Source organism: Anopheles marshallii, chromosome 2 (genome assembly GCF_943734725.1).
Source record: "Anopheles marshallii chromosome 2, idAnoMarsDA_429_01, whole genome shotgun sequence".
NCBI lineage: Eukaryota > Metazoa > Arthropoda > Insecta > Diptera > Culicidae > Anopheles > Anopheles marshallii.
Window position 1 is genome coordinate 19625358 of NC_071326.1, and position 20200 is coordinate 19645557.

Here is a 20200-nt window from a genome sequence, read left to right on the forward strand (position 1 = left end):
TCCTGTTGCTACTTGTTGCTAGAGCGGTTTCGACAAAACACACTCCATACCGTGGGATTTATGATAAATTTCTTAAAGCTAAACTAAAGCCTTACACAGTACACCACACCGCTGTTTAACGTTCATCCGATTTTGGACGCTGCGATGGGATGGGTTTATCGAAGGAGCTACCCGAACTAAGAGCTGGGAAAATACGCAACGATGTACAAGGATGGCTCAGCACGTCCAGCGCGTTGCTGCTCCATTCCAGCATGCATGACGTATCGATGGTTATGAAGCGTTTTATGTGCAACACCCGGGCAAACACGGTTGAATGGAGTTCTTTAAAAGCTTCACCTGTCTCTCACCTCTGCACACTACTTCTGGGTGGGGGCTGGGAGATTTGGGCGATCCATTTTCCTACAATCTTTTCGATCCTCCATTCCATGGTTCTAATCCAGCAGCACGCATTCGCTACGATGCACAAAACATTGTGCACATCGATAATTTCATCCACTCTTCTTCTCTGCACGTCGATTCTATCGCTGCAACAGCTTAGTTGCATCGACCGTCGGATGCGTATTCGTATTCTCGTGCATGCGGATGCGTTGCTCGGGGTGTTGCTTATTAGTCTTCTTACGCCTACGTTCACTGCTAGGACTAGTCGTCAGATTGAGCTTAGCACTAATGGGGTTGTCAACGTCACCGTGCGACGGTCCAGCGTATCCACCACCGCCACCACTTCCGGCGCGCTGATGATTGATTGAGTTTTGATGAGCGGCGGCGGTAGCCGCTGCACTGTGGTTACCGCTTCCGCTAGACGCCACCGCACGAAACGGTGATGGTCCGATGGCCGGCAACGGTCCACCGCTCGACCGCCAGCGCCGCCGTCCTCCGCCACCGGTGCTGCTGGTACGGTCGCGGTCGTCCTGCGGTGTCATCATCGCCGGTGCCGAACGGGCCCGCGGGGGCCGATATCAGTGATGCTCGTTGCTAGGCATGTCGTCAATGTTGCTGTCCCAGTTGAACTCCGTCACGCCGCTCCGCACGCCCAGATTGCCCAGATGCGCGAACCGGACCTCGAAGTCGTTATCTTTGGCTTTGAGTCTTTCGAATCTGTGCGGCGGGACGACAAACCGCATCAACATCCATCGGGCGCCGAAAACACACCGGGGTGGGAGGAAAAAATGGGAAAAAGCAAAACAAACAGAAGAATATTTTAGTGTATGGTAAAGCAAGCAAATCGTGGCAAACGAATGACTGGTAATGGATTGTCAACTTTTGGGGGCCAGGAAGATTTGAAGCCGTGTTGGGTAACACCAACAGGTTAATGGCTTCGTGACTTCCTGACGGGGCGCGATATCCCCAAACGGGGATGCTTTCCGTGATTTCGTAATTTATGTCTAGCTACCACTGAATACGATTATGCAGAGTTAATCGATAAGCTAATGGTACCACAACCTCTCTCTCTCTGTCTCTCGCTCTTTCTATTGCCATCACTTTCGGTTTCTAAGGATACACGCGGAGTGTGCTACAAATGTACCATAGGCTACTATGGTAAATGAATGTGTAGGTAATCTTTCAACACATTTAAAACTGTGCTTCGCTCTCTTTTATCGAAAGGAAGCTTTAATTCTGCTCTTTATGTCTGATTTTATCTCACGCTTTTTCTCAGCAAACTTCTCACTTCAAACATTTCATGCGCTAATCAAATACCAAATACCCACCAACCAACTACGTTTACAGTTTAATAAAATGCCCTCCTTTATTACGCTGCGCTAAAAAAGCCATAAAGTAACACAACCAGTCCAACTACCACAATAACTTCCCCTTTTATCGCGATGGTCAGTTAATGCGCTTCAGTAGCTTAATCCGCTCGAAAAGACCCCCGGGATAAGCCGCAAATGCAATGGCGAGTTACAGCACATTTCTTACGGGTCTGCACTGCAGCAGTACAACGCTTTGTTGTAAGCGCCCCCATTTCGTAAAGGTGTCGAACGAAAGTTCCCCACACACACACACACACACCTTTTTTTGCGTTTTTCCTCCCCCATGAACAATGCTTAAAAGCTACAGATTTACAGACTGTTCCGACGAGAGCGTGCTCCCCGAGCGTGTGCAAAACAAATGCAACCGAAGCCAACGTGTGGCGTGCGGTTGTCTCATAATAATTCGCTTGCTTTTTATTGTGCCAATCGTTTTGTATGCCAAGTCGTGTTTAGAGTTAATAGTCGAGTTGCGGTCGTGCCAAATATTGAAGCAGTCAGTGGCGGGCCAACACAAAAGCGTAAACACTGCAAAGCGATAAACGCACTCAAAATTACCTGCCGGCCACAGTTTAGCACCTTTTTTTCGGCCAGGATTATGGTAAGGATGGCAAACAACATGAAAACTATGCTGCCAAAAGAGATCCTACCGTTGCGGGGACATTGGGGGGGCCCCGTATGCTAGTAAGAATTTATGTTTGTGTCAACACAAACACACTCACACACACTATCGTGTAACTGTCTTCGGCTGTCCGTTAACTTCTTGGCCTCGATTTATGGTAGGATGCAGCTGACGAGCAAGTAGCGCACACGGCGACTCTTATCGCTAGTCATTTATCACACTTGAACGAGTGCAGTGAAGATTATGTGTTTTTTTATATGTTTTTCGGGGCGGGAGTATGTCTCAACAGGAATAGTTTTAACATGCTGCAGCGACGATGAGTCTTTAGCATGCCATACAAACCCACCCCCCCTCCCGGTGGAATAGTTCCGTGCCGGGAAGGAAACAAAAATCAAGCCATCGAAATATGCATTCCATATACCGGACGGACCGACCGTATGATAAGTGCAGAGAACATGCACTGTTAGATAGTGCGCCTCACGTGTACACAAAAAAGGTGCTGCAGCTGAAGTAACAAGCGAGGAAAACTACAATTGTACAAACAGATTGCATGTCAGGATGGTATTAGAAATAGAACCGTTTCCATTTTTCGCTTTTCTTTCTCCTCCAGAACCTCCATCACGTCCAAGGCAATCAAGCGCTCCGTACACTTTGGAGCACTTTCAATTAATAACTGTTCCGCCCAGAACGAAAGATACACCACAACCCCCACGCGAGGAGGGAACCCTGTTTCGTCCTGTGCTTCGACGGGAACGAGAACACGGTTGGTCACCGGAAGAAAATACAAACTGCTAAACGAAAGTGTATCTACAACCTGACCGGATTGGCACCGGGGGTCGGATGGTGTGAGAGAAAGTTCTTCAGCACAGTTCACTGTTTGGCTGCACGCTCTACTAGCTGTTTCGTGCTACGGTAATAAACGCTCCGAAGGCCGGAAGTGCCCACTTGGCCACACGCGCCACTCTCGCCGCTTGCATCCACTTTTTTACCCGCAATCATCGCACACCGAAGGGCAGGATTATAGATTGTACCTTTGGAACATTAGCTTCTTTGCGAACGCGTACAGCTCGAGGTCGAGCGCGTTCAGCTGGTCGATGCGGGCCCGCTGGCTCGGTGTCAGGCTGTTCATCGTCACCGTCGACACGGTGGTGTTGTGCTGCTCGAACGGTATCGCGAACCGCAGGTTGAACGTTTCCTCGAAGATGTACTGCGAAATCTTCTGGTACTCGGTCAGACCGAAGTAGGACATGGCCGCTAGGTTGCGCTTGGCGCTGGCCAACATGATGCGGTCCCGTTCCGCACCCGGCATGTACGTTTTGTTGTAGCACCCGACCAGTGCCAGGTCGGCGAGCATGCGCGTCTGCCGGTTGGCGGCCAGATTGCTTTCGCACCCGGCGAACTCATCCAGCGCCACACCATTCCAGTTGGCACCTGTGCAAGGAAAGAAAGACGGAAATCCATTAATAATTGTCAGATTTGGGGTAACTTAAAACTACATTCATTAACAACACTTCAAAACTAGTACTTCCAAACGTCCCCGATTGTGTCTCGCCGGGGAGATGTGACAAGGTTTTCTCACACGGCTATATTACACTGTTCATTTGCACAGCATACTTTCGGGCAGCGTGCTAAAGGCCATCCCAATAGTTCACCATCCCCATGACTTATGGGAGTGTGTTGTGTTTTGTGTAAACAAGTCGTTGATACCTTTCTGCGACCGAAAGACCAGCCGGGGTTCAAAAGCAAACATGAGCAGCAGCGAGGTCATAACCAAACATCTTTCGATGTGCACAGCCAAAGCAGGCTGTGTGAGCGAGGTTTTTGTTCACCCTGAAAACCCTCGATGCGGTACAACCAAAACAATCAAACTCTCTTAAGTACTACAATATTTGATTACACGCGGTGCGGTGTGTATTGAGACAGCCGCTACGGAGTCAAACATCAAGGCAAGTGAAAATTGTCGCATCGTTTGCTCTTTCCCAGGCTTCCCATCAACATGCATTTCAGGGGAACCCATCAAGCGTTTCGAATTCTCGCACGGAGAGCATCAAAAACACAATCAAAAATATATAAATTTCATTATCAAATATGAGTGTCTGCCTTTATGGCTGACATAAAATCAAAGGCTACTGTTGGAGCGCACGCTGTTCTCCGTGGGATCTCTTTATGATAGACAATTGAATATGATGCGTGCGTGTAAAAAAAAGAGTCTTTCAATTTGCACAAATTAATGTTGATTCGATACGCTAGTACGCTGCAATGATTGCGAGAGCTACAACACTCTGCAATCATCCAGACCAACAGACCATAACTTAAGGGATCTCAAAACACTCGGGTGGTGCTGCCCCGGGGCGTGTCTCTGACAATTTCCTTCAAGCACTTCTCCGCTGCGTTTGGCGAAATTTTCACGCCTCGCCTTGGGGGAAATGTGCAATAATTAATGAGCTAGGCGTGTGGTTCAAAAAAACACAACCCACTGTTTGCACCACAACGTGCCATCAACAGAGCCCGTTTCCGTGTGGGTTAATGAGAAGAAAGTTTCCGCACACAACGGTAGCGCACTGGCAAGATGCTTTCAGAACAGTCATCCAGAAGCGAGACACTCAATAAATTGAATTACATTAGAGATTCTACTTGCAGATAACTCATCTAACTAATTCATCACCAACAAAGCCATGTGTTTACAGGCATGCCAGCGCAAGTGCAACATTTTAAGCCTTCGGTGAAGTGCAAAATCTATCAATCTTTGAGTAATTGTGCGCGATCTTGTCAGCAGGACCGTCCCGTGGTTCGATTACGCTGCTGACGGTGTATGGCATGCTCCAAAGTATAAATATTGATAGTGTGCAGTTCGATTGCGACGAGCGGCAACTAGTGCCGTCGTCCCGGCGAAGCAATGTCCGTGACCCATCCGATTGACGACGGCGATGAAATGGTGTGTGTGTGTGTGGCCGTTTGTTTCCATTCGACACGGTTGATTTCACAGATCAATTTCAAAATCGGAATCATCCGGTCCGTGTGATTCACTTCCTTCCACAACCCCACAGTTGACAGGAGTACATGCGAGAAGGAAGAGAAAGATTATCATAATCGTTCAATCTGATCCTGCTGCTTGCGCTAGGTTAACCCCGTACTTGCTTATTGCATGCTTACATCTCTCGCGTGCAACTTGCCAGCACGCCGGTGACCAGTGCCGGTAGTGTGGAGCAGAAACAACCAGCGCCAATCTTTCGTCGCTCCACGAAGACATAAAGTGTTGTTCATACTGACGTCTGTCTTTCAGGTCGTCATTGTCATCTTTTGCCGTCATCGTTTCAACGTTTTAGCACTCCCTCTCTCTCTCTCTCTCTCCCTCTGTGCAAATGGACCATTTTTATGAAACTCCATAAGCATTAAATTGCAACAATATGAACATTCGCCGGTGTCTATCCGTCCGCTTTTGCTTTTTTTTTTGGATCCTGTGTGTCGCGAAACACCTCCGCGCAAGACGCACCGCTTTGCCGAAAGCTTCACCAGCGAAATGCCAACCCTTCGGGGAGCCATTTCTTGTGCATCGACCCGAACTTTAACTTGCACGGTGCTAAGGGTGGCACGGGATGATGTCATGTCCCCGGGGCGCGGGTGGAAGTTATTTGGATCGGGAATAGATTTTTTGCAAAAGGTACCACCACAACACGAACCCGGGGAGGGGGAGTAGTCTCGCGCGGGGCATCGTTGTCGGTATGCAAATTTACAATCGTCGGATATTACTTTGCATCATCACACCACGTGGCAGCGTAGAGCGGGAGGGCGGACATCAACAAAACCGGAACCCAAGCCTCCCGACAAAACACAGCCAAGCCACAACGTGAACCAAAAGATTGGCCTTCTGGTGTGCGACAAGAGAAGCATCACGGTGCCGCCACAGCGCGCTGTGTAAGCATGATTCGATGTAGCCTAACATCAAACTGTGTCTAGAGGGCGCGATCTCCAAGATCCTACGGTCGGGTGGTGTATGTTCGCTTCGCTAGAACGAAAAATCGTAACGGTGAGCACTTTTCGGCCACCCAGCACACCGAAACCACGCTGGGAAGCATCAAACCGAGTAGAAAAACAATTATATTTGCGAACAGCTCTTGGGTTGGCAAATACATTCGGGAGCCGAACGAAATAAAGGACACATCCAAATGGAAACTCATCCGTCTACGACGTCTTCCCATCTCCCCCGCTCCCGCCTAGGTTCATCATTTGTTCTGGCTTCGTCACCAGGTTTTCTTCGCAAAACGCAGTAATGAATGGGCAATACGAGAAGGAAATGGAAATTACGTGGAAACTTTTCGTTTCGCCTTCCAAATAATTCCCCAAACACCGAAGGCGAATGGTTCCCGGAGTTCGAGGGGAAACGGACAGCGAACCGAAAAAAAGGACATCGGAACAGTTAAAAAAAAACCCTCTCGTGGGCAGTAGCATCGAGCATGATCAAAAAACGTAAAAACAGGAACTGTATATAATTTGTACCAACAGACTAAAATATTAAAAACTACCACCCAAACTAGCATTGGAGGGAGAATGGAAATAAATGGGGGAGTGCGTTGGGGCAGAAAAATAAATTCCCAACCCCGGGTTGTGGTCATTCCATCGTGCACTAAGGACACTCCCGGACCCTTTGGTACGTTTACTTCCTCAAGGAGCCAAAGCAAGCGTGACGTACAAGTTGTCACAAAGAGACATTTTGGACGATTCTCGGACGAGAATTACGGAGCAAAAATTGAAGATTTTTTTTCATTAATACTACAACCAACGAAGGAACGGAACATTTTGAGAAAACCGGACGGTAGCAAGTTTAGAGAAGCGATGTGATCAAAGTTTGGGCAACGGAAATATGATGGCCGAACAATTCCTGGTGCAAGCTTCATCTTCATCCGCCTTCCCTCCCGGAAGTAATGCTGGAAAGCTTTTGTCAAACAGACGATTATAACTCAAACAAAGTCCCTCTCTAGAGATTGTTCGACATTTCCCAGCAGCTGAATCAAAAACTTGCACTGGGTTTTCTTTTTTTTCCTATTCCGTACGTTCCGGCGGAAGTGTGTTCGATCGTGGAAATGAAATTTACTTCCAGAGAGGGGTTTTCTTTTTTTTTCTTATTCACCGACCCGGCATCCGGCGATGGGCAATAGTTAACGAACGAATTATATCAGAACGAATTTTCATTAAATTGTTACATTTTAAGCACACAACACACCTTGCCAGAGGAAAATGTCTCGGAAAGAAAAATGTCGCCCCCCCCCCCTCTTCACATAAAGAAAAGTGTCAAGAAAACCCTCCCCCCATCCCATCACTTTCATTTTCCAGGTCACTGGGGTTTAGGAAGGCGAAGGAGACGACTTGGTGTGACGTTCGTTAGCTTCGCATGAAGCAACTCATACATCGTGTATGCGGCCACGGGTTGCTTAAATCAAAATCTCAATTTTCCATTTCTGTTGCTGCGGCGACTGCTAACGCGCGCCTGCTAGGGAAAGGTAAAAGGGGTGGGAACCGAGAAGATCATTTGTGGAGGGCCGTAGATGGCAACCAAAAAGAAAAAAAAACACCTTTCGGAACTGGCAAACAGCGAGACGAGAAATGTTACTTATTTTCTTTCCGGAAGCCAACAAATGAGAAGAAAAGGACAAAATCGGCGTCCGGATACACCGAACGGCTGCGGTTCCGTTCGACACACACGGCACACACATGGACAAACACGACAACGAACTTCCACTCAGTGTGTGTGTGTGTGTGTGTGTGTGTGTGTGTGTGTGTGTGTGTGTGTGTGTGTGGGCATCGAAACCGTAGAAGTACGATTATTTTCTTATGCAAATAGATGCATGTTAGGGAAGATTAAAAACTTGGCCATGAATTATTCATTTCCCATCCTTTGGAGACGCGTACAGCGTACAGGGACTTTTTGCGTTACCTAATGCTTCTTTTCTGCCTGAATTTTTCACTCTTCGTCCCTCCGCGGACATTTGCGGTGGGAAGAAAAAAGGAAGAACCATCGACCACAAACGGTTTCAACACGCAAACCAAAATCGACTCCCGCTATTTGTCCCGGTAACAGCAACCGTCTACCCGCTTCTTCTACCTTTAGTGGGCAAATCTAACCATCGTCAGTTGGCGGCGGGCATCATCAGCAGCAGCAAACGAGCTTTCGCAGTGTACCACCGCCGAACGTTATTCGAAGCTTTCCACCACTTCGAGGGAAGCAGCTGGGGAAGAAACAAATTCGAATCACCACCACCTGGGCGCGCTCATCGGTCTTTCCGTCTTCCGGCATTATGAGCTGATCATATACTGGGTGGAACCCCATTTCTCCCCATCACTTTATTTTCACCGCTCGCTGCACAGTGCACGATAAGCAACATGAAAACGATATTCATTTTCCATCCTCATGAACTTTGCACGATCGAAGCAATAGGAATACAGGATACGCACGCACACACCGGTGCTGGAGACAAAGTGCTTTCCGCGCACGGAAACGGAAGAAGACGAGACGAAGGGGTAGCAACAACAAAAAAAAACGACGACTTTGCAAATGTAAAACCACAATCTGTAACTCAAAAAAGATGGTTCGGGGAAAATTTGCACAAACATACACTCCGATAATGCACTCACCCCCACCCGCAACCCTCCCTTTCCCCTCTCCAACCCGGGCCCGGTATATATTGCCGAATGGAAAGAAGTTTTCCTCCAATTAAAAATAATGAGCAGCGGTGTCGATTCACCAAGAAGGATCTCGTTTTTCTCGGTTGACGCGTTCACACAAAAACACAGGCGGAGGAGTGTGTTCTGCTTTCGTTATCATCTTCACTGTGTAGCCTGCACTTTGTTTATACGAACAAAAAAGAGTTTTTTTTGAAAAATTGTTTTCCCTTTGCTGGCATGAACAGGTGTGATTTTAATTGTTTATGGAGCATCGAACGTGGATAGCGAACAAATGTTTCGTAGTCTAGCAGATGATGAACAGTCCAAATGTAAGGAAATTCACAGATAACAAAAGTAATTTTGGAGTTATCTAGAAGCTGACCAAATCCTAGCAGCCTCAATCATCTTGCTGCTTTGTGCCGATTGAAACACAATCGCTTCATCAATTCGCGTCTTGGGCTTCGGGGCAATGTTGAAATTTCGGCTTAATCCGTCAACGATAAGATTTAAAGCCCATTCACAAGACGATAGCGCCACTTTCAACCGTGACTGCCCAGTCAGTCTGTTGGCAGTTTTGAGAGCGAATAATCCTTCTAATCCCATAACGGTTGGACCAAGTCGTTTGCACGGGATTCCTCCTTTTGGCATCATCATCGCAAATCAGAACTAATTTGTGAATGTTTTTCTTTGATGCTTCTTGGCACGACAAAGAAACAGAAAAGGTGTTTTCAAGTCAGTTTCTCTGAAGGTCTGAAATAGAGTTGCGGAAAGCATGAGTGTTGATAGAGAAAGAGCGAACTGGTTCGTTCGTTTGTGAAGAATTGTACGATCGGGGTACTGATCTTTCATTCATTTGTTTCTCATCATTTTCGTTCTGTGTCTCCCATCGTTCATCGTGTTCAGAAAGTTCGCTCAACCTGCGCCTTTGCACAGGACGCTCGCCTCTCTATATTCGACCGGTAGTTCGTTCAATCAGCCATTCTAGTTCGCCTCATCTATGGTACATTCCGTTCAACCTGCGTTATATGTCGTTCATTCTGAACTACCTTTACAGGACAGTTCAACTTACTTCACAGCTCGTTTAAGGTTCTTTCGATTGAAAGCATAATTCGCCCGACATGTCTATAAAGAAAGTTCATTCTGGGGACAGTTCGGGAACTGCAGTAACATAATTTGACGAACGAAGTTCGTTCGTTCGCTTTAAAGAACTGCTCGAACTGTGCAGGTTTTGTGACCCAACTCAACGTCTGAAGTGAGTTAATTTACTTCACTCTTGGCTTAACCGAATATGAGTTTGTAGTCAAATGCTGTTGAATACTAGACATATTTTTATCAGCTGAATGAGCAGTGTTGATTAGATTTGGTAATCGAAGAGCGACCGTCGAGGCGCAATATCGTTGGACCACCCAGGACAGTGTTCCATTTAGAGATGGCAGACACGGTAGGTGTCTTTTATTTGTTACGAAGTTAAAGAGGTTCATTGTTTATTTTATTTAAAATTGCTTTTTAAATACTTTTACAGAAATTCAATCAAAGTTATAACTTCAATCACGATACAGCAGTGAAAAATCAGCATAAGATCGATAGCCAAGCCAAGCGCAAGAAAATTCTTCATTACATAAATATGCTATATGATCACGTCCCGAACCAAGACGCCTAACCCACCGTGGCTCCGGTGCTGCTGGCACACAGCCCTTCACAACAAGATAACGCAAATTGCTGGCCCCTCGTGAAATGGTGGTGTCCAGTTGGCGAACAAATTTATATCCCTTCCGTTGTGTGCACTCGCCAATAAGACGAACAATGGTCACGCCATGGCCAACATTCGCATACTTCGCGCACCGTGACGATGATGCACCGGAAAGCGGTGTAAATTTGGTTCCTTCAGATGTGCGCACAGGAACACCCGCCACCCACCCCCAACGACCCTTTGCTGGCCCGTGGAGCGGCCAATCGTTTCGAGCGGATCGGACGATGGTTCTAAAATAAAACCACGGTCATGATTTCGCTTTTATTTCCATCGTTCAATCGGATCGGACCGCAAAGAAAGCCGGCGCGAGCAAAAGAGAAATAGTACTGCGAGCGCAAGATAACATAAAACTGATACGGAAAAAAAGAATTGGTGTTACGGGGGGATTTCTTTTTTTTCGGTAGATTGGCGTATCGTTTGGGGTTTTTTCGTGACTATAGGAGGGCAAAGCAATTTTCCCTTTTTTCACCATCCCTTCCGGATATTGCGCAAAGGACGGCACACGTTGGCACCTTGCATGTTTGATCCTTGAATGGTGAAAACCGGGAAGAATGTCACTAGCGCTAAAAGATTTTCCATGTATAACTTAACCTTTGCTGTCGGGGAATCCCGTATTTGACAATTTATTTTGGGGTCTAGTATGTTCTGCAGTGGAAATGGAAAAGAAGTACGATCCTGTAGAAGCATTCGTAGCAAAATTTATTCAAAAGGGTAAATAGATAACGCAAGGAAGGAATGAGGGATTCGTTAAATGGTTCAACTGTAACAAGATAAGCATAAGATACTTGATGTACCGACGATACTTTTACACACAGTTGTTGCTCGAAGGAGAGGATTAATGTGTTGTTTTTCACAATTTCTACCGCAATGTCTGTACTTTATTATTGCTCAACGCTTTTTTTCTCAACTGCAATGCAAACTCAATTCGATCACATCAAAAAGCGAGACGTGCCAGTAAGGAAACAATGGAGAGAGAAAAAAAAACGTAATAAGTAGGCATTGAAGTTGGCAAAGGATGCTTGAGTGAGGACCAAAGACGCTAGGCGCTAGAACGCCGGAGAAATGGCCTTCCGAGAACAACCGGGAAATCGGTGAGTGCACTCGAGAGAACCGAACTTCGGAACGGACAACGGAACAACGAATCGACATATATAAATCCAGCTTCAATCGGGGAGGAAGGAGCTGACGTACCGACCGATTCTAGTACTGATCGAAACGGCACGGTGGTGGTAAAAGGAAGGCAGTGCTATTTTCGCTATTCATCTATTTCAGTTCCGAGAGCAGAATAAACGAAATCAAACTCATCTGAGTGGGGCGCTGTGTGTGTGTGTGTGTGTGTGCAGATCGAGAAGGGGGTGGTAATCCCCTAGGGTGTGCTTTAGCAGTGCCACGGTTGTCCTTCGCAGAACAAACTCAGCTTGATTTGGATAGCAACAGCGCTGTGGCGGTGGCTTTGTTGACTGGCTGCTTCATTTGGCTGTTGTATTTGCTAACTATGGCGGGTTCCACTTTGCATGATCTGCCCATATAAATCTTTCAACCGTGCGCTTACATTTGCACATGTACATGATGCACAGGAAATTGAAGAAAAAAAAATACATAAATGTGTAGAAAAAATGCCATCTTCAAAACTCGGCGTACGGCATAACTGAATATCTTTATGTTTGCCCCAAATCCTCGAGCAATCCGAACAAACCCCCGAAAGGGAAATACACGTAAAGCAACGAAAACTGGATAATTCTTCTTCAGGGGCAAAAAAAAAAGACAGCAAACGTGTATCTGAAATTTTCTCGTCTAAAAGCGCAACTTACAGTGAGATTTGGACAAAGCAAAAATGCGGCGAAAGGTTTAGCTTACAAGAATCGTGCAGTCGGTGACTGCATTCACAGCGGCTAGTCCATGATCGTAGAATTCTCTGCTTGAAGAGCTAAATCTCACCATCATCGCCCATTATTATTGGGGTGAAAAACAGACGACTTAAACGACTTAAAATAAAAAAAAAATACTTAATTCTTCAAAATAAGAAGATGTGAGAATTTATCGTCTAGTTCCTGCAGACTTTTCATTACATGACTTAACCACACGTGAACGTCCTTACATGAGTTGACCTTTGGCTAGTTTAGCTAGAACATCATTCCTGCTAAGTGAATACTATAATGGACCAGCCGGGCAGTGTAATTGATAGCGGGGCCAGTGTTCACACGACAGGACCGGTCCAAAATCCCATCCTGACCAAGCCCCCCGCCCTTCAATATCCTTCCACACACATACGGGACCAAACACAAAGATGCTCCATCTTTATTATGGATTAAGCCATTTTCATCAGCTTTGGACAAAGTCCAATGTCACTGAGGTCTATCTCTCTCTCTCTCTCTTCTTGACGCAACGACCTTCTAGGAGGTCATGCCTGTCTACTATACTTAATGTTACTACCTAGTCTAGGATGTGATTTTGGATCGGTCCTGTCGTGTGAAGACCGGCGCCGTTCCCAATTAACCACCGGTAGCCCCCGACCCTCTGAGGTACATCAGTGTCCTCTGAGTGTCCATCAGTGTGCTCTCCTCTGAGGTCCAACTAAAAGGATCCTCTAGAACGACTTCTGTTAGGCCAATGGATTCTCGGTACCATCTCCCAGAGATGTAGCTGAGGATGTCTAGTAAACCAAGATATTTATAAAATTACTCCACAAACAGTACGATCCGCAATCTCGATTGCTTTTTCCTAGTCATACTACACCAATCTAATGGTATATGGACACCAATTTTTGGCTCGTTAATCTCCAACCCAAAAAGCTTAGTGCTGCATGATCACTTATTCTGGTTAGCATTTGCTACGCAAGGAAAATATATCCCGATCACGCCAACACTAGCTAATGCCTTCCAAAAGGAATTCATTAAAAAGAACTGAACAAACGGCTTCACACAACAGCACGCCCCATAGGACTTTGATGTATGAAGGCCTAGGGATTAACCCAGCGTCTTGTTTGGTTTCACAGGTCACCTTAGGAAATGAAGAATTAAACGCAATATTAGTTACACACTTAGAAAGGAAAATTTGAAACTAACGCTTCATGCGTGAATTGAAATATACTCAACACACCTAATCCACCGACATGGCCAGCACAGAAAGCAACGCCGTCATGCAGTGATTTCCCAAAACTGACCCAAACCCAACTGTAATTGTTTCGTGTTTCGTTCTACGGTAGTACTTTTTCGTGCTGTACCATAGAATTGTTATATTGAAATTTTTCCCGTTTCCGTTTCCGACCCAGCGGGTCAGAATGAAATGGGCCCCGAACTGAATGAGCTGTAGAGAAACCTCATCATTGCCCGCCAGCGTCCATCTCGCCGTGCCACTGCCGGTTGAGAAACGCGATTCCGTTGGGAGCCACAATTTGATGAAATTAAACGAATTGCCATTTCCGGTGCCATTGGTATTTAATGTCGCATTTCCCCCCAATGCCGGACATGACCAAACTCCGACGGGAGTCAAAATCTACCGATTTTTCGACCGACTTGACCCGCGCACCCCCAACGCACCTCTCGTGGTCGACAAACGGGCCGCCAACCGTTGGAAGTTCGAAAGGAAATGAACGATCGAGGTTACACACTGACAGCAGTGGATGAATATATCCTTTTCCTCTCTTTGCCCGATTGACCCGGGAGGTGATAAGGGAAGGTGAATTTCGATGGAGTTCGAAAGGAAAAACCCACCATCTAGATCCAATCCCAAAACCATTCGGTGACTCTCTCGAAAACCCAATTCCATCCCACAAATCGCTTCCGGCGACAAACGGAACGGATTTCGTTTTTGATCATTCTAGTTCGAAAAAGAAGTTAAAAAAGCTTTTACGAGTTAGGACAAAAAATAAACGCTACCGCAAACCTTTTGCCAATGCCGAAAAGTGATGCAAAGGAAGGAAAAGTTGCGCAAAACACCGATTTGAGATTTTCTCGTGTTGTTTTTTTTTTCTACTTTCTTTTGTTAACACACGTCCTTCAACGTTAGATCCAAACAACAATAAAACAAAAAAAATAAGCGACGCAAAAGCTTCCTGTGCAAATGCAAATGCTGCTCACTAAGTCCGGCAAAAAGGATCTGTACGAGAAACGGAAATTCAAATTATCTTATCATCCCCTTCTTTTTCGATGATTAATTCTTCTTTTTTTAGGCAAATCGAATTCTTCGCCGCGTCTCCAAAACCCCCAAGTCGCTTTGGACTACTGCAGGGTTCGCATCGCCAACGTTTCACAGCCTTTGACGTACCACATTACACTGATCAATATCCCTCCGGCTGGAAGCGTTTCACATCATTGAACGACTGAATTGCACTGGCGGGAGCTGCTGGCTATGGGATAGGATTCGTTCTAAAATGGAAAAGGGGAAACAACAAACAGACAAGTTCGTACAACAATGTACCCCAGGTTAACTGCGACATTCGGTGCAATAATCGTCCTTTGTTTTGTGTAGGCACTGTTGGACTGGAAAATAAAAATCTAAAACAATCGCTACAGTTGCTCATCGGAGCGTAACCAGGGCTCTACCTGGCGCCATTCCAGTCAGCAAATTGATGACGACGCTAGTTGACTATTTTTAACCGATAAAAAGTCCGTTCTACCAAATCCTTGCAGATGGAAACAGTGGTAATACGGAAAAAGCACCACAACAAAATCCGGCCGCTTTTCTCCGACCGTAGCAGCAACAACAGCAGAGAGCCTCGAGTCAGTTGAAACTTTTCGCCTCCATTTTCCTATTTCCTGTTCGACCAAGGTCGCGGCTCGCTGCAACAAACTAGGACAGCAATGAAAATTGTTGGGAAAAAGCAAAGGAAAAACAAACTAGTTTTCCCCACACACACACACACACAATTCGTACGCTGTTTTTGTTTGTTTGTGTGTTTTATTACTCCATGTTCACTGGCGACGAAACGCTAACGATCCCCCAGCAGTGAAAGGTGAACGCCGTACGGTTGAACTTCATTATCCTGACAGAAAGGAGCACAAAAAAAAACTCGCTGTTCCAATAGTTTTCCCTATCCATCTCCCTCTGGACACCGGATCACGGTGAATTTTTAAGCCCTACCGGAAACTATTTCCAGGCGTTCCTCGTACACTGATTATGATGGAGGGAAGCACAATTTCGTGCCCCAATTCCCTTTACCAGCGAATGGGATAAACTTCGGGATAAAAACGGTGATAGAATAACAGCAGCAATGGGCCACACTTTCCCGTGCCGACCGGCAAATGCAAACACGGGCGCTGGTGCAAATGTACTTTGCAGTCTCCCAAGCAGCAATGCTGTAAATGATTGGAAAGGTGAAAATAGTGCTGTATGATGTATGGGTTTGCCTCTGCGCGATGCCAATTGCCCTGCCATTCTGTGTCATTAAAATGATGAAAAATTACCGTCCTGAAGGCACTTAATTAACCTTTCGAAGGTGTGAAAATATGGTGTGAAGTTGTGCTCGAAGCTGTTAACATATGCACCCGTACAAAGCTCTCTCGTGGGGGTAATACTGAGCATGGCATCTTAATTAATCTCCCGTTTTAAGTGCACTCTCGCTTTAGATCTAACACTCCAACTAGTTCCATTTTATCGGCGTAATAAACATAAGTAATTAATTAATAACGTGTTTTGCACTTCTCTAGAAACGGTTAGGGGGAGTTGGAATAGACCACTATTTGAAAATCATGTTTCGCGGTATACCACCAATGAATCAATTTCAAGGGCGAGTCTTGAGTCAAGACTCATGACTTTCATGAACCTCTCGGGGAGAACAACAAGTTCAATATTACAAGCAGACTGCGAGATGTGCTATTGCAGCGGACAGCTCTAACCGCCCCGGGAAAGCCGAAGCCGGGAGTAAAATCATTTTTATTTTAGTGTTACATAGTTGACTTCCTTCTTTGGACTTAATTTATTCAGCAAATCCGGCGAGTTTTTGAAAGAATACGTTGAAATAAATAGAAAAGAATTATTGTACATAACGAAGCAAGATATTTTCAGTCAATTTTTCACCTTTTTGCTTAGATTGTTTATTAGTTTATAACTTACTCAGCTGTCTAATTTCAAAACAAAAACTTTAATCTGCGTATATAAGGGGACTGTCTGTGAATTGCATTCCTTCCTAGCAGTATACAGTGATGAAGAAACGAAAGTGCGTTTGGTCTTATTAGCAAAAACCAAAAATCATCAAAGAAAGATACATTTCATTTTACTGACATTTCAATAGAAACTGTAAAAAAAATGTTCGTGTGTCGTCTTGTTTTAGAGCCTCAGAAACACATACCATAAGAGTATGTTTATGATAAACATACCACCATCACATCACAGTATCACAGTGTCGGACAACATTCATTTGATGTTCGAATAAATTGGTTCAGTGTTGGAACCGCTCGGTCGGCTCCCCCGTTCATCAAACATTATAAATACGTAGCTGGCCTGGATGAGTACCTCTCATTTATACCATTCACACCAAACGGTAAAACTAAAACACTCGCTTGATTAAATGCAAACATTCTGTTTGCACGCATACGCTACATGAAGGCGCACTGCGTGCGAAAGATGTGATTATCCACATGATATACTGTTTGTTTTATAGATTTTTCAAATTTAAAGAGCTTAACTTACGCATTTCTGCTGTATTGCATTGGAAAGAGTAACTAAAAATATGGACATAAACATTGGATCGAATTTGGATTGAGTATGATTAATGCGGACCACCAAACGGTTCTGCTAAATCACGTGTAATTCTTTATGCCAGCGACAATCCTCTTAATTCAATTCCAAAAATCCTCCCTGCTTCCAATTGCAAACACGTTCGCATTTGTGATTATCCATTTAAAATCTCTGCCACTTTATAGAACCATTTGTTTGTCAGCAACAGATGAGTATTAGTGGATCATCAATTTTTTTTAAACCGATTCGTGCCCGACAGCGTATCTGCACAATCGCTTTGTTTCCTGCTTCGTTTGGGAGTGTTTTGTTGGGCCACGAAAAAAAAATGCAAATTGTAATTTATACAAACTCACTAGAATTTTGATGACCTTACAAAACAACGGCCAACAGAACCGAAAGCCAACACAGAATGCAAAATGCAACACACATGCAAGCAATGGCCCCGGTTTGCTTACATTCTCTTCGTCCCGAATGAACCCATCTCATCGTCGTCCATTTTACGGCAGCATGTGAATACTAATTGCTAGAACCCTAGTGGACGAACTATCCTAACTCGCCAAAAGATCCACAGTGCAGGTTACAAAGTTTTGGCACATATTTACAGCCGCAGAGCCCTGTCAGAGAGACAGCACGTACTAAAAAACTATTTTCCAGTTCACCCATTTGCGGCACATCACAAATATCTTGCCCCGAGAAGTTGTTCATCGGCTCTGTTGACGGTGGAAATCTGCCGATGGTTGCTAAGTGTGTTAATGGATCTGAACGCACACGCACTAAGAGACTTCGCCTGAAGCTACATCGCACACAACGGCACATGTTCGATTAAACTATTTTTATAATCCTTTGCCCGCCATCGTACCACTGGTGCCGAATGTGATGATCCCCCGAATGGATCAACGCCGGATGACCGCAAGGACCTTCGTTCCGTTTCAATTACGGTGGTTTTCAAGCTTTTCATTTCTATTTGGTATCCCGAAGCACGTCCAGCTGCGCATCCCGAGGTTGCTGGTTGTCGATGCGCAACAAATGACGGTCCCGGCCATCAACGTGCTCCCCCCTTCCCGGGTCACAGGCTCCGTCGCAGCCACAAAATCTTTTTACCCCAAAACTCAGTCAACCGTGCTTGTAGATTTAAACACATTCCGTCCTTCCCCGTTTCCGGAGCACCATCCGAAGGGAACGACATCGTCGCCAGGGACAAGTCCATGGTTCGACGAGGGCACATCTCGAACAGAGCATTCTATGATGTCCGTGCGTTTGGGTAAAAATTCACCCCACGTCCTTCTAATTACAATGCAAGACACGACTACGATCCACAAACAGTGGCGAATATGCTCGCGGTGACCCGATGGGGAGTTTCGTCTGCTTGCACAACGAGTCGGATGTACAAATTGTTGGAAGGATGGCGCGAGTTCTCCACCCGCCGAAAAGTCCTCGTATGCATTACTATGCACGCCGGGAACAAATCCGTACATGCAGAACGAAGGAGCGCATATGTTCGGCATGGAAGCGCATATTTTGCATCAATGTCCGATGTAGCTTTAAGCTTTCCATTCATCGTAACGGCACGTTCGGGGACGCGAAGACACACACAACAAAACATACGAACGATAACATCCGACAAACAGTAGGTTGATGCTTAAAAATCTAAAAACCTAAAACAGTGGAGAACATTAACGACAGACACGGCTAAAACATGCACTGCAAAGCTCGTCCACAAAAGACGGTACACGGCATTATTTCGGGTTGCACATTTCCACACTCACCATTGTAACAGGGCGGAAGCTCGTCGGGCGTTGCGTGCCGCCCCAGACACCAATGGCGGGCATTTTTCCACGTGGCACCGCGCTGCACGTGCCGGAACTCGGACAGGTAGCGCGCGATCGGTTCGCGCAGTAGCGTGATGTAGAAGTAGCGCCGTTTGGCCGTTTCGCCCTCGTTCTTGTCCAGCTCCTGATCGACGCACCCGGTCAGTTCGGTCCAGTCCGCGTGTAGGCCACACTTCCAGCCGGTGGAGTAACGCGAGAACAGCCAGTTCTCGTTCCGGTGCGGTCGGAAGCAGTAGCAACGTTTCTTTTTACGCTGACAAGTGCACGGGCGCTGGAAGGAGAGAGAATGGAGATGATTTAATCGAGTGCTTTTATATGCTATTATTACCGTGTAGTAGAGGGTTTAGATTGACTATTCGTCTTTAAATCATTGGTCTTCACAACTACCTAGTACGGTCAAAAGGAAAAATTGAAGTCACGACGCAAGACAGTTTCACACAGACATTGTTAATAAGCTTTGTTGCAATTGACACATGACCATTCGGACGATAAGAATGATCAGGTAAAATTGACATTGGTCGACATAAATAACCTCTCAGAAAAGAAGATAAGTCTAAATCTAGGCATTCGATGGGAACAACTGGAGATCATTCATTTCAGAGTCAAAGACCGTTCAGCAGCAGAGCAGTTTTCTATAGAAGATTTATGTTATTGGTTATTCATTATAGCAGATGATGTGTAGAAAACGAGAACTACGCCTTTCATTCCCTTTCAAAACGAAACTTCATCTCCCTTACTTGTTTACATATTGGAAAGATGCCCGATATAAACGTCACGGAGCGAAAGCGTGTGAAGGTATCGCCATACTTCCCAAAAAAACAAAAATAAAACACCCGAACGAACCCATAAAGCAATCCATCCCACAGATCTCCGGTTGCGGTTTGTCGATAGAATTTGTTATCTGCACCTTTTTCTA

At 45.6% G+C, this 20200-nt stretch overlaps 1 protein-coding gene across 1 annotated transcript in view; it reads right to left on the reverse strand.

Annotated features, from left to right (window-relative positions):
- Positions 1-956: 956 nt before the first annotated feature.
- Positions 957-20200, reverse strand: part of LOC128706881 (heparan-sulfate 6-O-sulfotransferase 1) — a 37689-nt gene continuing 18445 nt past the window's right edge. Inside the window, exons 3-5 of the mRNA XM_053801824.1 lie at positions 19222-19555; positions 3399-3798; positions 957-1095 (exon numbers count right to left, since the gene is read on the reverse strand). Of these exons, the coding sequence (XP_053657799.1) occupies positions 957-1095; positions 3399-3798; positions 19222-19555 (873 nt within the window). The remainder of the gene's footprint in view (positions 1096-3398; positions 3799-19221; positions 19556-20200) is intronic.